Consider the following 16,901-nt stretch of genomic DNA (forward strand, 5'->3'; position numbering starts at 1 on the left):
AAGCATTTTTCCCCCATCTAATTCTAGACTCCAGTAAGACAATAAAGCTACTGGCAACCACAACTGATAGCACATTTTTGCTATGTGAATGCTACCGGAAGAAAATCAGAAGTGTTATTTTGTTGAGGAAGATTTGGCATCAAATGTATTACCCACATTCATAAGAGTCAGCACCTGAAATTAATATTTAACTTCCAATTTTACAGAGATGCATATCAGAGGGAAAAACAGTAAGAGAATGAGCTTATTTATTCTGTTAAAAAAAAAAGGAAAAAAAGACACCACATGTGTATTCCCTCTGCCAAGATGATGTCCCAACAGGAGGAAAGCAAGCTCAATAGCCTGTCAGGGTTTCCCACTAAGCCAAATACCACAAAATGCACATACAAAAAAAATTTGGAATCCTGGGATGCTGTGAAATCCTTAACTAGCTGATGAGACATTAAAATGGCTTAGAGCAGAGACTATATTTTATGCATCCACCACTATAACACACCAAAAATGTGTTTTAATCAGGGAAAAAAGGTAGGCCAGCTTTGGTTTCGTCATCTGAGGAGCAAGCAGTATTTCCCATATAGCCACCAAGAGCAGTTCATATCCCTTTTGAACTACTACTCTGAAGATTAAAAATACACTCTTTTCTTTGTTGCAGATACAGGCAAGAAAAAAAAAGTCACTAGAGAATAAAACAAAGATGGCTCATTGAAGAGGAGCAATGCTTCCCCCTGATACAATGACAGCTGAGGTACAGAATCCCAGACTGGGTAGGACCTTTGAGTCCAGCTGGTCCGATTCCTGCTCTTGCAGGGCCACCACATCCAGGTAGCAATACATTTTCCAATTCCCTATTTCTATATGCCACATACATATTTTTAAATTCAAGATTTCAGTCTTTTCAATAGGAGTATAAAGATGTTTTCTCAAAACGTAGCCAATGTTAAGATTAACATTAAATATACTCCTGCAATCAGTTATAGTTTTCATATTTAATCTAGCACTCTAATAATGAATCTCTTTTCCAGTTAATGCTTATTTCTTTGCAGCACCTGAGTCACAGGCTATGAACAGTGGATACCCATCAGCATGTTCACTAAACAGATCCAGCAATTACTAATATTGTTGAAGCTGGAGCGGGGAAAAAAAAAATCCCAAACTGCCAGTATATGTCTGTTGAAGAATTACATAGGGTTACCTCCAAATTTCAAGTAAAAATACAAAAATAGGGCATACATGTCACCAAATGAACTGGTGCACATTGGTTTGTGTTATTACATATCAGTAACCACACAAAGGAACCATTAGGACAGTTACTAATTATCATCATCTTTTTGGGTGGCATTACTGAGCCAACACACTGCAGCCATAAACATTCTGCTTCAATTTTTTAAAGGCAATTAAGTGTCCAATTCAACTGCTTGTACGTTACAGTAGTTGTTCACATCAATAGCACAGATATGCACTGCTCTTGACAGGTACACAGTCACAAAAGCAGCTCTCTTGTATTTAGTTTGCTCTCTCTGTGGTGGGTTTTGTATGAAAAGCATTCTCAGTTTCTAAGCGTGGTACAATTTTAATTCTTAATGCATTAATACAACAGTGCATTGGAAAAGTACTGAGCTTCTACAAAAAAGCTTTACAATTTTAAAACAGATTTTTTTTTTTTTTTATTTAAACAAGCATAGGCAATTCTTATATTTCCACAACAAGATAAATATCCCAATTAAGCTAACAGCTCATCCTACAGCGTGCCATAGTGATGGGGAAAGGGCTAACATTAGTGTTATTTACACAGACATGTCCAATATTAACCCAGTATGAAAATCAAAAGTATTTTCAAGTATGCAATTAAATTCAGGGTTTTTTTTCCAGTCAGTTGGATTTCTTGCAAAAATTCCTCTATGACTCTTGCGCATTTAGCTGGGATGACTTCCCAGAAAGACTACTCACAAGCACAATGTTGAGGACAAACTTTTTATTGGACTGGAGGAGTAAGGGGATAGAACTTAGCACTCTCCATAAAGAAGTATTTTTAAGTGAGTAGATGTCTTTGGACAAATGAAATTCATCACACAAACCGACTAGATCTTGAAAACCTCAATCAATTTTTCCAATTTTAAAAGCTTGAATTCAGAGAAAATTCTTTCATGAGGGAAGATTCACTCCAAGTAATTACTATACATTGAGTTACCACTCAAAAAGTGGCCATAAAGGAAGTGACTTCTTTGCCCATCACTATTACACTAGCTGCTTAGCCATAAGTTCAGATCTCATTTAGACAACACTCTCTCTGTTACCAGAAGCTAAGACTGCTCTGCGACAAATGGGACAAGTGGAATTTTCTGATAACCAGCGGTCGATGCAGTGGACGTGATACTCGTGAGAACAAGGCAATTTACGAAGCTTGTTTCCTTCCGTGTACTCTGTAATACACACGCTACATGTTTTCAGAGCATCACTCTCACCGAAATTCCTCATTGCTAGGTTGTCAATTTGCTCTTTGGTGAGTCCTCTTGGTTGGTCGTCATCATCTTCATTTAGTAGGAAAAATTGTGCTAGGCTAAGGAATGGTAAAGAACCACTTTCTTCAAACGTGACCGATCCTCTCGTATTCCGACCTTCCCGTCTGGCACCAGATGTTGAACCACCTTCATTACTACCTTCAAACACCTCCCCTGAGCTAACATCTGTACTTTCATTGCTTGAACTACCACCCCCTCCGTTCTGTGGCTCAGAAGCATCCACATTCTGATTTGGAGTTGGGCCACTAGGATCTGCATCGCTATCACTATACATAAAGTAACTCAGCTCTCCAAAGCCTGTCATGATCTGCCTTAGCATAGTCTGAATTGCAACTGACGTAGTCTCACTTAAGCCTGTATTTAAGATCCTACGAATAGGAATCCTAATGGTGCTGACATAAGTTCTCACTCCAGCCCGTTCTGAACGTGAAAACGTACGCCTAAACCCTCCCCGTTCACTTTCGTAAGTGACTGTGTTGTTAGGAGTCTGGGAGCGGGACCGAGTTCTGTTGGCTATGCTGTCCCTTTGCCGATACTCTCCTGGACGAACTCTTCTCACCTGGAGGTCGAGCACTATGGTAGGAGGCCTCTGTCCAGGAGCTGCAGACTCACTGGCACCATTAGTTTCTGAAGAACCTGCTGCTTGAGGAACAGGTCTTGTTTCAGGGGCTGAAAACAGAACTGCATTTTCACTAGGAATCTCAGTCCCCACTGCATGCTGCCTTAATGTCACATGCTGCCTAGTTCTAGAGCTTCCCTCAGCTTCATTCACTGCTGAATGGTCAAACGTTTGAGATGATGTATTGTGATGAGACCTGCGAGGAGCCTCACTCACTGGATTAATAGGTGACCTACTTCTATCAGTCCTAGCCCGTGTTCTCCGCTGTTCTGGGCTCCTACTTCTCGCTCTCCTCTGCCCTCTAGGAGAAGCTTCCTCAGTTAACTCTTCTGAAGTGCTCCTTTCTGATCCAGGCTGCCTTGCAGATGGTGATTCAGACCTTGGAATTTCAGAGTCACTTTGGCTGTTTTCCAAATCCTCCCCACTGGAAGGCTCTACAGATGGCTCATTCTCAGTTTCAGGATTTGTGTTCCCATTATTACGGTTGACATTTATTTCCAAACTGAATCTGAAGTCACCACTATTTGGGTTAGTCCGGCTCACGGCTCTCCAAGATTGGTTTCCTCGCTGCCCACTTCGTGTTGTATTTCCAGTCTGTCGGACTGAATTAAGCCAGTCTATTATAGAATCTCCATTTGAAACATCTTCTGTGGACTCTGCACCTGTAAAAAAAGACAAGGAACTACCAAAATTAGAGTACTGAGCTAATTTTGGAGTGATCTTTTCCAAGAAAATAATTGCTTATAGTTTAAAATGTGACTGTCTAGAAGCACTTGACTCTATCCAATGTAATTGTGACTTCAGAAATAGCATCATAGTTCTTATCTATCAGAGCTCTGGTAAGGAAGCAGGAGTGGACCTTTTTTCTAATACATACAGACAGGCTGCAGCCATCACATGGCAGCCAAATCAAAGTAACACATTATTCACTGTAAAGAAATGGAGAGCTGTATTTCAGGCGTCACATCAATATTCTGTGTTTTTCTTTCCAAACAACTGAGCAATCTAGTGACTGCTAAGCAGAGAGTTTGATAAGTTTGTCCTGAGTCTTCATTTGAAGACCAGATTTATAGCAACCCATCTCGTGTAAGAATGAACCCTGGCAGCAAACTCCAAGAATCCTCCACCAACCTCTTGAGAGAGGTGATAATAAAAGCAATAGAGTACCCTTGGAAGGGAAGAACGAGAACAAAAAAACCCCAAAAATTGGCAGAAGGTACCCCACAAGGGAGCAGAAGTCAAGAAGGAAAAACAATCTAAAAAGCAGATAAGGAAAAGAAACCTAAATGAAATTTTAGCTTGCTGCAAGTAACAGACGTGTTACGGGTGAAATCCGTCCCAAAGTGCTCTTTGCAGCAGATATCAGACATAACGTTCAGTTAGTTTTGAAGCAAAGCTCACCTTGCACCTGCCTAGGCTTAACTTGTTCCACTCCTGCACTCAAGTTAAGGTCCGTATGGGGTGCTAAAGTTAAGAGTTTTCACAAATACTGTATATACCTCTATTCTCATCACTGTTTTGCTGTGGCGGACCTTCTTTAACTTGGTGCAGCCTTCTCAGCAACTCTTCTTCAGTAATTTCACCTTAGAAAATAAGCAAAATTTTCCAAAAATATTTCCAGATCATATGTATGGCAAGCATTATCAGAAGTTTCTAAAGAAGGTACAAGCCACTGTCTTTGTTTTAATTAAATCCTGCCATAATGAGACTCCCAAGCAATTAGTTATAAGGGGAATTCAAACTCTTCAGCACCACTGTCCCAAATAAGCTTTGCTGAAGGATCTAACAGCTTCAACCTATTAAAAGACGGATGGGCTTTCTTGTACTGTACTGCAACCTCTACAGCTCATCAGCATATTTTTTTTTTCATCCTATACCAATTAAATGACAGCCCAGAGTTTAAAAAAAAAAAAAAAAAAAGATCACAAGCATGAAAAGAAGTTTGAATTAGTTTTAAATTATAACTGGCTTGAATTAGGCATCACTCTATAAAGAGCCAGTTTAAAGTAATAAGTCAATTGAAAACAGACATAAGAACACCCATGCAGAATCTTGTACCAGATCAATTAGCCTAGTTATGAACTCCTAACACCAACAGGAAATTTTCACACATGCTTAAAGGTGATTACTTTTCTATCAAAGTAGTCTAAGCAGCCATAACTGGGTCAGTTCTGGAAGTTCCCATCAAGAGGTATGAACACCAGACCTTTGCACCTGCTGAATCCACACCACCCCAACTCCCTCTCCACGAGTCAGTGAACCCCTCTATTCTGAGGACATACAAACTGTCAGGAAGCTACTCTCTAACATGGAATGCAACTGCAGCACATGAGCTAAATGGGTGAAAGAGAGTAGGGAGAACAGAAAAAGACAAATCACCTCCAAGTAATTGTAGTATGATGGACATACACAAGCATTACATACCTGGTGTTCCTAGCAAATTGTTGTCTCTCATAAGCCTGTAGTCCTCTTCACTCAGGTTGTTTACAAACTGATAGAAAGCCTCTTCTCGATCTAAGCGATCCAGCTGACTCTGCCGTTGTGCTTCTGATTGATCAATATTTCCTTTATCACTAGAATCTGAGCTTTCCATCTTGACAAATGGAATAATGTCTAAAAAAAAAAAAAAAAAAAAAAGAAAATAAATCCTTCATTTAACTTAATGAAACAGATTACAATATTTAGATGTGACTAATCAGTAATACATTATTCACCATTAAATTCTAAGGAGAAAGACTTTGCTAATCAAGTTTCAGCTAAGGTAAGTTGCATCACAACACAGATCACAAATGAAATATTTGCCCACAAACAATATCCATCACTACCAACATTCAAAAAAGTAACAAGTACAAACACAAGAAATGTTATCAGTTTGCTAGCTGCCTACAGCTGCCTGCTCTTTACCCTAAGCTACTGCTGCTACAACTACCTAACAAAGCACAAACAGTGCCTCACTGCCGTACAACAGCACAGTACAAGGTACAAGGCACCCATGACTATGGTCTCCAGCTCTAAGACTGAATTCAACATTTATCACTTCTTCCTGCCTTCTCTATGGTAAAGAAAACAGGAATCTAGTTCGCTGACAAATACGAGAGACTTTCTTCAAAATCCAAGTCAATTTTAAACAGAATTACTGGATTATTTAGGATTTAAATAAGTGAGTCTGAAGATGCAACAGAACACTGTACAGGTAAAAAGAAAAAGGGAAACCCACAACAAGGGCTAAAAGATTCCTCAAAAAAAAAAAAAAAAGGGGGGGGGGGTTTGGAACATCAGCTCTGTGGTTTCACGTCAAGAGAAGAATTTGCTTGCAAGTTTCAGTAGTTAGTGAATTTCTGACGCTGATGACAAAACAAATTGCATGACAGAACTCCAGTGTATACATATCATAATTTATGCTACCAAGAACTTATTCATTCACTCTCATCTGCTCCTCATTTTGTTTTTCATTTCGATAAGATCTGCCACTAGGTCTCAAAACAAAAAAGTAATCCATGAACACAATGTCTGTATTTGATCAAAATTAAAACAAAATACCTGCAAATGCAGGAGACATTCTGGCACTGGTTACACCATGCAAATACATCAAATGAAGTTAAAATAACTAGTTTCCTTAATCATTATGGCTTGCTATTCACAACATTAAGAATTTCCCTGTACAACTGGTAGAATCTAGTTACTCAGAGAGGTGATTAGCACGCTAATCCTCTGCATGCTAAAAAGCTCTATAATAATATTCCCCATTAAAAAATGCTCCTTTCATTCAAACCATGTTTCATGTGACGTGAAAATACCAGAAGAATAAAGCTTTTCCTTCTTACTGGAAAATTTTCAGCACTTAGACATCTGTCTAAAGCAAAAAGTAACTTTTTACTGCATGCCAGCACAGCTGTCCCAACTGCCCACAGCTAACACTAGTGTTTCTCCACAGGAGAGAAGCACTGTGGAATCTCCAAGAGCAGTTTATTTCTGCTGCTACAGTGAAAATTAAAGGGCACTGGTATCCCCAGCAGGGGACAGTACAAAATACCACAGGATAGGCCAACCCACTACTGCAGGCTTCCAGATCAGAAAACAGTTACTCCAATCCTATCTTGAATTCTAACACAGTTAAGCTTGCTTTCAGGTTAGTCACAGTAAGGCACAAATGTTTCGACAGCCCCCTGTTACAGATGTGGAAAGTCACTGCCTTCTGCCCTGTTAATTCTGTTAATTTCTGCCTTTTTTTTTTTTTTTTTTTTTTTTTTTTTTTTAATCAAAAAGCAGCAGCAATCACACTGCTTGCTAGTGTCTCAAATGGCAGCCTAGCAGCTACATCTCTGGTGCAGCCTGAAGACTTGCATGTGATGCAGTGTCAAACACACTGATAAATGAAGCCATTCACAGGGGAAGTTGCACAACAGATCCAGCAGGTAAATTCAGCTCAGACTGGGCTCAGCTATAAAATCTGTACACCCTTCAGATCTCAGACACATCCTTCTAACAAGAACACAGCTTGCTTGAAACTCAAACAGCTTTTTACAAGCTTTCTGTAGCAGAATTATGACCCTAACTAACCTCAAGACATATTCATTCCAAGAGAACATCAGAGAGTCAAAGCTGCTTTTTACAAGAATTGTCTGAACACTGACTAGAATTAGGGACTTGAATCCAAAAGAAAACCCAGAAAGATGCATTAATTTTAGGAATATGGATTACAACTCTAACTAGCATTGCCCCCCCCCCCCTTTTTTTTTTTTAAAACTTATTAAAGGAGATAAAGCAAAGTCAACAAAGCAGAGAATGCAATAACCTACTGAGGGATAGGAGCAGCAAAAAGTTACTTATAAAATATTTCCCTCAAAACAGTTGCTACTTGATATTTACAGGTGCCTTGGCTATATAATGCCTCCTTGATACAAAGGCTTTCTCAGAAAACAAAGTGAAAGCTATTCTTGGTCAGGGGAACAAAGTGCCAAAACAAGTTACACTGAGAAAAAAATCATCTCTTCTTTACCACTGTGTACACTTCAACAGCCAACCTTAAGGGAATGTTGAGAATACTACAAAGTCTTATTTGGTTCGGTCTGCTCCCCTTTCTTCCACCTTCAATTCTCATCTTCCCTCTTAAACTGTAAGATCAGCCATTGGCTGACATAGAAAAAATATTCCTGCCAAGAAAACTGCCTTAGAGCTGAGATTTTGATAATCAGTTCCATCTACAGTAGGGCCATTTCCACTAGTGCCAAACTCACTATACCTTCCCAACGTGAGCCAGCAAAACAGAGCACACTAGCCCACTGAACCCCAGTTTCACATCATTTACCTTCAATGTCCTCTAAATGCTATGAATCCCTACAGGATGTTCTTGTCCATGAAGACAAGTGGGGCAGAAACGTATGCAACAACACTCTCCCCTTTCTCATCACTGATAGCAAACAGGCCAACATTCTTCCAACTAGAGCTTGGACACAAAACCAGTAAACTGAAAACAGGGTCTCTGCTTTGAGGCTTCTACCACTATTTCTCTTCACTGCACGCTCTGGCCGTTCCAAGGCTCATCTCCTACACCACTGCACAGCTCTACATTACCAGATAGAACATACTCAGCCATTCTGAGTTTTTTTTTTCCTACTGCCTCAGTACGACCCTGCAGGTCACACATCCTCCAGCAGATCTCCATGGCAGGAGCACATATTGCTCCACTCCTATTTGGACATGCTGGAGCCTCACACAATCATAGAATCAAATGGAAAACCCACTCCTCATTCAGGATTCTGCTCTTAGCTTACACACTGCAGAAAATTACTACTGGCTTAAGGAAGTTGACTACAGCAACATAGGGAAACCTGATGAAGGAAAATCTGCAGGTATGCTATTAACTTTCAGAAGAATGACTAGCATTTGATTATTTAATAAGCAGGTGTGCTTCAACTCTTGTTTCTCTTTCTTCTACTGGTTTCATTCTTGTTCAAGTGAAAAGAATCAGTATTTCCTCCTTTAGTGTCCTCCCTTGTCAGCACTAAGTTTACAAAGGGTGGGGAAAGTCACATCTGCGAGTAGGAAGTTCAGACCTGTTGATTATTGCCAACTGTAGCTGAGATATCCAGCAATGAAAATCTCTTTATAGGAAAGAGGAAAAATCACCTAAAGTTTACCCAAAACAAGATAGTATACTGAGCCACAGCTGGAATAAACTTTTTTTTTTTAAAAAACAAAACCATTCTCCTGCAGGTGAATGAATACCCAGACACATTGACAGCAGTGAACTCTTAATTGGTGTTCCCATCCTTTGACGAGTCAGCAGAAGACCTTCCCTGCAGTTACACTCCAGCAGTCACACAGATAGATACCAGAGCACAACTGATGGGCTACAGCTCCACTGCTGCTACAGGAGCAACACAGCAAGCCCCCAGTGTTTGATTACATTGTTTTGTTCAAGAGGAAGTAATGTTATGCTCTTTGGACAGGGATGATTTAAGATTTTAGGTATTCCTTCAGCAATGCAAAGTTACCATTCTTACAGAACACAGTACAAGAAGTTTTTTGTTTTTACCTTTTCCTTATGACAAGTCATGTGTAAACAAAATCCAACTCACAACCATTTATAAAGACCTAGTGGTACGGCAGGCAGTATTAAAATACTCGAGTTGCCCATTTACTTTCAGCAGTAACAATGTCTCCATATTGCTTAGCACTCAGGGACCATACATCCCAGAAAACCAAAAGTCCGTGATAAATCACTAGATCTATTCCCTTGAATTGCAGGGTTCTAAGAAAACACAGTACCTTAAGCCTAAAATCTTCGTTAGATTTGTGACCTTTTTTGGGAAGAGAAAGGCAATTAATTAGTTAAATAGCAGAAGCAAATCAAACTCACAAGCTAGCTGTGCAAAGATCTCCTCCAAAACTTTCCCCATCTAGGCATTACCAGCACCTCAACATTACGTGAGCATTTGTAGTGCCCTTTATGTTACACGCTTCCTGACTTACCTCATGTTCCACCAACACGATTAATACCTTTGTGCACACAAAGAGGATGATTGGCAATATGAATAAGCATCTCATAGATGTGCTCAGCAAAAGGCTAATTTCTCATTTATGATTCATAGCCTCGTCTTAATTAGGTACTTCAACCAGTAGAGCACCTTGCCTACCTGCATTCAGCCTGCAGTAATTATCAAAGCCTTTGACTCAAAGAAGCAACTCAGTAGTGGAAGCCAGAAATACTTTTCATTTTAATTTTAGCTTGTTTCAGGTTAACTATTTTTTCCCTGATTTCACTGAAGATACCTCAAGGACATTTCAGCTCTACATAAGAAGAGCAACCCAGCTGTCTGCTGAAAACACTTTCTGTGAACTCTGACTCCAGCAGCTCTAACATACCACCACATTTGGCAGGACCAGCCTCAGACATAAGTCTCTCCCATTCCCTTTCTCAAATGACACAGGAACTGAGCTATAATGGGCACTTCTGGTACTCCAGGTTCTTCAAGCAAAAACAGAACCAGCTTCACATGCAGTATCAACTCCCTTCTACCTTCCCCAGTCCAAGCACCAGGCTTTCCTAGAAGAAGAAATAGTTTCCATGCTAGTCAGTACCTGATTTCTCAATACTCAAAACTGGCAGAAAGAAACATAACAGGAAGTCCATCTTCATCTTAAATATTTCATCACTCAAGACTACAAATTCAAAAATATAAGCAAGAACTGTCAGTGAATCCTGTTATTAAAGAAAAAAGAAACCATAAAACAGTAGAATCAAACAGCTATTTGCATGATACATGGAGCTTCATTACATCAAGATTTTTGCTTTTTTTTTTTTTTTTTTTTTTTTTTTACAGCTACGCAAGTCTTTTGTGAAGAGACTGAAGGCTATGACAGCACAAGTACAATTAACTTGTTATCCTTTCTAACAGGTAGATTAGTAACAAACTTTTCAAGTTTGCAAAGTTGCATCAGGAATTTTGGATACACTTTTTTCTGCTACTCTTGCCTTCTACAGACACTCTGACAGTCTATGCAATTATTAGATGGCTTACTGAACTTACTACAAATTCCAAGCACTCAAGAACTCCCTTATGCCCTCTTTGCCTCAAAAAATTACTATGGAGCACACATCACTTTCTGGTAGCTGAAAGAAAATGTCTTCTACGACCACTATAAAATTTAAATGCCAGCTTAATATGAAGTGTTAAACATGGATTCAGATAATTCATCACTACAGTGTGTTTCAAAGCAAAGCCCACAAAGCAAAATGTCATTCAGAACATACATTTTAAATAACAGAAAGCAAATTAACGATTTTACAGAACAGTTGCTGAAAATAATAATAATAAAAACATGTTGACAGAACAGACCAGTATGAAGGAATGAAACACTTGCCATCGCACTGTGTAAGTGCCCACTGTTCCCACTTCAAATGTATCTAGAACATGTAGCAATTCATTACAGGTTTATTGTTACCTTCCACACAGAAGGGTGGAACTTTGCAATTTCAGAACATTGAGCACATGGGAATGAAGGTGGAGCTCTGAATATAAGACAACAAGGATTGTCAAAATCACATTTTACAACCTAGACTTATTGAAACAGCATTTTTCACATAGAAATTCAAAATAAAATTAAGATGGTACTGCTGCTTTGCTCAAATTGAGGTGATATGACCTCAGAGAAAGCTCAGCAAGTCAAGTTATCAACTTTCCTGCACTTGGAGAAGTCTCACAAAACCGCTCTCTCCCCCAGCAGCGATCTTCGTGCTAGCTCAGCAGGCAGGAGAGCTAGGCTGAAGCTCCAGGGAAGTAATACTCTGCATGAAAGTAACTGGTGCTGACACTGAAAGACAGCAGTGTAAGCAGGACTGACAGCTAAGGAAGCTGTACCCACAGAACCGATGCCCATCACACAGTGTTTTGATTTCTGAGGAAAGAGAACTTCTGTTTACTGAAAGCACAAAGCCAATGAAAATCCACTGAAAAACCCAGCTCTACATTCACTCTCACGTTCTCATGGAACTGCTAATACAGCTTCTACTAAAAGGCCAATACAACAGTGATAATTTCACTACAAATACAACCCACATCAGAAATCCAGTGCATGGATTTGTTGTTGCTGTTCTTGTCTAGCATCCAAGGAACATAAAAATGGGGGAAAAAAATTAAGCAAAACTGATTTGACAATAAAAACCTACCTGCAAGACTTGCATTCCATTTCTGATGGATTTAGTTTCTGATGACAAACTAAGGCAAGCTCAAGACCACGTGCACAAGCACCTGGCATACTGAAATTAAGACTGCTCTAAAAGTAAAATGCTTCTAAGTTACTAAATTAAGAGAAAGTGCATGCTGACTTTCCTCACACAACCAATTATCATCAGATGGTTTCATGAGACTGTACAACTGAAGGAAGTAAAAAGCTGAGCTTCAACACTGCCAAACAGCAAAGATGCTAACCAGTGCCTCGTTAGTACAGATCTCAACAGCATGAAGGAAACATGGCCTTGTGCATTTCTTCTAATTTTAACAGTAGCTAAGAATCTGTGCAAATGCAAAACTGAGTCTGTACAGGGCTTCAGGATACACCCAATTCACCATACAGAAGTCTTCTCTCTGAAGTTGTTACACTACTGCATCGTTCAGAAGTATCAGCTTTGAGATGCACAAGACCACCACAAAAAATATAACAGAGGTTCAAGTTCTGCTTCATCCCTTCAACATTATGTTTCTCAAACTAAAGAGTGGATAAATTTTCACCAAGACTGAGACAGCAACTGCAGAAAAGCTTCACTGAAACTGAAATCTCTAAAAAATACTTAGAATAGCCAAGTAACTTCTTAAACTCCATTAAACTGGATTCAAATGCAATCTATGGGCTGAAGTAAATGTCATTAAATTATAGCTGTAAAAAAAAAAAAAGAAAAAAAAAAAAAGAGTGCAACACTTCCACTGCAACGAGAAGCATTCTGCCAAGATTAAGGAACGTATTTTGAAACACCTCCATAGGGATAGGGAACAGAAAAATAAAGTAGCCAAGTACATTAATACATGGCTGTTTTTAAAAACACTTCCATTTAAGGATCACATTACTCATTCCCCTAGAAATACTGATTAAAAAAAAAACAAACAAACATGTAACGAAGACCAGAAACTTACAGCACTGCTTTCTAGTACACCTTGGTATGTTCATGTACTGAGTAATATGGAAAATAAATTTGATACAGCTGGCAACAACTACAAGCTTGAAAAAATGCTCATGGTTTCTCAGTGACAAAACATTTATGGAGTCAGAATTGCTGATGAGCAAAATACTGTACTGTAACTGTTATGCTTAGTGGTCCAACATAACCAACATCTCTTATTACGATGTGTGTTGTGCTGCCCCTTGTTAGCAGCAGAGGTGACAAAAGTCCAAACTTCAATTAATTTCATTCTAAAATGGTAAACTTGTAGAGGGAATGCAGTCATTTTTAAATGGTAGTTGGTCATGCCAAGAAAACTAAGCATCAGACTCTCAGTTCAGATGATTAACTGCCTAAAGTCACTTGATCGAGTCACTGCAACTAACATTATGGAACACAGTAGTACTGGAGCGTCTCGTAAGTTGTCATGACAACTTACAACTGGAAAACAACCAATATTATTTACATGGACAGGAGAAATACATCATGCATGCAAGTGCCCTACTGTATACAGTCCCAGCTGAATCCTTATTTACAAGCTTCTCATGACTATCACCTTGAAAAACAGATACACAAACAAGAACATTCAATTTTAAAAGTCTACTCGTGCTGTGAAATCTTCTGTCAAACTCCTATTACGCACTAAAATCAAAACAAATAATGAACCTTAAAAGGAACATGTTATACAACTTGATATTACTCCTCCATTAAGACTGATAACTGAAAACAAAGTGATATTGTATTGTTACACTTGACAACAGTTTTGAAATACAGTAAACAGAGACTCCAAATGTCAGTAGACAGTATTAAAAAAGGAAGGAGAAACTCGCACAGGAAACAAGGTAACAGAATAAATGTTACACGACTAAGTGAAGAGAAACAATAAGACAGTAAAAGCAATCACAACAGCTTTTAACGGGTCACGCGATGATCCCGACCCTTCCAAAAGGCACAACGGTATGAAGAATTCCTCCCGCTCACCTCCCCCAACAGGGCTCCTGCCTTAACGCGAGGAACCTGCAAGCACTGACCTGATGAGCCGGGAATCCCAAAGCAGGCCCTAAGCAGTACAAAGCCTGGGGCGGTGCCTGTAATCCTCCCCCACCCCACCTCTCCCAAAAAGAACCATTTCCAGTGTTACCCCTCCCCTCCCCCAGCCCCCCGCCCACTCAACTGCCTGGCGGTCGAGGAGCCCCAATAGCTCTCCCCCATCACGCGCCCCAGGAGAAGGAGGAGAAATCCCCGCGGCGACGGGACCCGGCTCATCCAGAGCAGCAGGGCACGGCCTCGGGCACCCCGCCATCACGGCCCCCGGCTCCAGCACGGCCCCGCTCCACTTCAAGCGTTTGCGGCCCGCCGAGCCCCGCGGAGTCCTGGGCCGTCCCGCCCGGCTCGGCCGCCCACAACCCACTCAGCGGGGCCGCACAGCGGGGCTGAGGAGCCTGCGTCCCCCGGCCGCTTCCAGCGTCGGGCGGAGGCCGCCACCGCCTCCCCTGGGCCTGGGCCTCTCCCTTCCCCGTGCCATCTTGATCGTCCGCGTCCGGGCCTCCGCACTCACCGCCCGCCGCCGTCTCCTCAGCTCTCGCTCCGCTGCTCTCTCCGGTCCTCAGCGGGCTCGGTGCCGGCTCGCCGCACTCCGTCCGTCCCCAAGAAGCCGCAGCGTCGCCCTGCCTCCCCTCTCAGGCGGCCATTTTCTGCTCCATTGTTACCAAGGAACGGGGGCCCGGAAGCGGCCGCCGACAGCGGAAGTAAAGGCACGGAACTTTGCGCACGCGCAGACGGCGCCTCCGGGGCGGGGCGGGGGACGCGCACCAACGAGAGGAGAGCGGAGCACCTCCGAGGAGGGTAGAGAGGCCCGAGCGCCGTGCTGAGGGGAGGGGCGCCGCCATTTTGAAGAGGGGGAAAGGCGGAGGAGATAGGGTTGTTGGTATGAAGGTGAGGGGAAGTCGGGCCAGCGGTCTGCCCGCAGCCTCCTGCTATCCCAGGGCTCAAGATAGCCCCCGAGCGATGCTGTTCGCGTGAAGGAGTGGTATGGCCCGCGTATCTACTAAGAGCCACGGGGGCCATTTCGTGTTACCTCACGTTTACCACCTGTACGAGCCGTAGTGGGTAAAGGTGCCAGCAACGAGGCTGGAGATGGCCAGCGTTTCCTAGCTCTTAAGGAAAAAAAACGTCAGCAAGGCTGTTGTCAACGGCATTCACCCTCCTTGCCTTGCTAGCAGGGTTTTCTTCTCACACTGGCTACACTGCCCCAGTGTTGTGTGCTGAAGATGAGTCACACTGCAGAAAAGCCAGATGTTCCTATTTGACAGTGTAAGCTTAAATTAAGCACTACAATTCCTCAGTTCTGTAGGCCTGCTTTTAGGTTAAATGTCACTGTAGTTCTGCTTTTGCTAAAACTGTGTTCTACTTGTGTTACCTGTAGGGTCAGTGCATCTCCCTTGTGGCAGGTTTGTGGAGGAGCAGGATCAGGAATCAATAAGGTGCAGAAGGAAAACTGTGACTGAAAAGATGAGAGAGGTAGGAGAGAGAAAACCACATGCTTGATTTTGAACCCACGAGGGCTGGGGTGCCAGGCTGAGAACTAGCTTAAGGAAAAGGAAAGGTTAAAGCTTTGCAGAGGATGCAAGGTATTCCTGCAGAAGCTGGAAAAGATCCCATGTTACTGTCTTAGAAGTATTTATTGAAAATGATGTTAGAAAAAGTAAAGTTCCTAGGAAGTCATCTTCACAGAATCACAGAAATACCAAGGTTGGAAAAGACCTACAAGATCATCCAGTCCAACCGTCCACCCATCACCAATAGCTCTCACTGAATCATGTCCCTCAACACAACGTCCAAACATTCCTTAAACACCTTCAGGGTCAGTGACTCCACCACATCCCTGGGCAGCCCATTCCAGTGCCTGACCGCTCTTTCAGAGAAGTAGTATTTCCTAATGTCCAGCCTAAATCTCCCCTGGTGCAGTTTGAAGCCATTTCTTCTAGTTCTATCACCAGTTACACGAGAGAAGAGGCCAATCCCCAGCTCACTACAACCTCCCTTTGGGTGTTTATAGAGGCTCCCCTGAGCCTCCTCTTCTCCAGATTGAACAATCCCAGCTCCTTCAGCTGCTCCTCATAAGCCTTGTGCTCCAGACCCCTCACCAGCTTTGTTGCCCTTCTTTGAACCCGCTCCAGGGCCTCAATGTTTTTCTTGCAGTGAGGGGCCCAAAACTGGACACAGTACTCAAGGTGAGGCCTCACCAGAGCTGAGTACAGGGGGACAATCACTTTCCTGTTCCTGCTGGCAACACTGTTTCTGATGCAAGCCAGGATGCCATTGACCGCCTTGGCCACCTGGGCACACTGCTGGCTCATGTTCAGCATCAATCAGCACTCCCAGGTCCATTTCTTCTACGCAGTCTTCCAGCCACTCTGCCCCAAGCCTGTAGCGTTGCTTGGTGTTGTTGTGGCCGAAGTACAGGACCTGGCATTTGGCCTTGCTGAACATCTTTGTTGTCTTCCCTTGGAATATAACAACTCAAAGGCAACTGTAGTGTTTGAGCAGGAGAGAATGGAGTGGTCAGTTGCAGTTTTTTTTTCTTTTCAGTTTTACTTGCTAC

The 16,901-nt window shown here is 41.9% G+C and overlaps 1 protein-coding gene across 1 annotated transcript; it reads right to left on the reverse strand.

Moving 5' to 3' along the window:
- Positions 1-1,618: 1,618 nt before the first annotated feature.
- RLIM (ring finger protein, LIM domain interacting) lies at positions 1,619-15,050 on the reverse strand. The gene is made up of 4 exons (XM_048960021.1): positions 14,856-15,050; positions 5,563-5,751; positions 4,638-4,721; positions 1,619-3,800 (listed from the first exon to the last, which is right to left on the reverse strand). Exons 2-4 carry the CDS (start codon positions 5,729-5,731, stop codon positions 2,272-2,274), a joined length of 1,782 nt encoding a protein of 593 aa, XP_048815978.1. The 5' UTR covers positions 5,732-5,751; positions 14,856-15,050; the 3' UTR covers positions 1,619-2,271.
- Positions 15,051-16,901: the final 1,851 nt, after the last annotated feature.

Source organism: Lagopus muta, chromosome 13, assembly GCF_023343835.1.
Source record: "Lagopus muta isolate bLagMut1 chromosome 13, bLagMut1 primary, whole genome shotgun sequence".
NCBI classification, from domain to species: Eukaryota; Metazoa; Chordata; class Aves; order Galliformes; family Phasianidae; genus Lagopus; species Lagopus muta.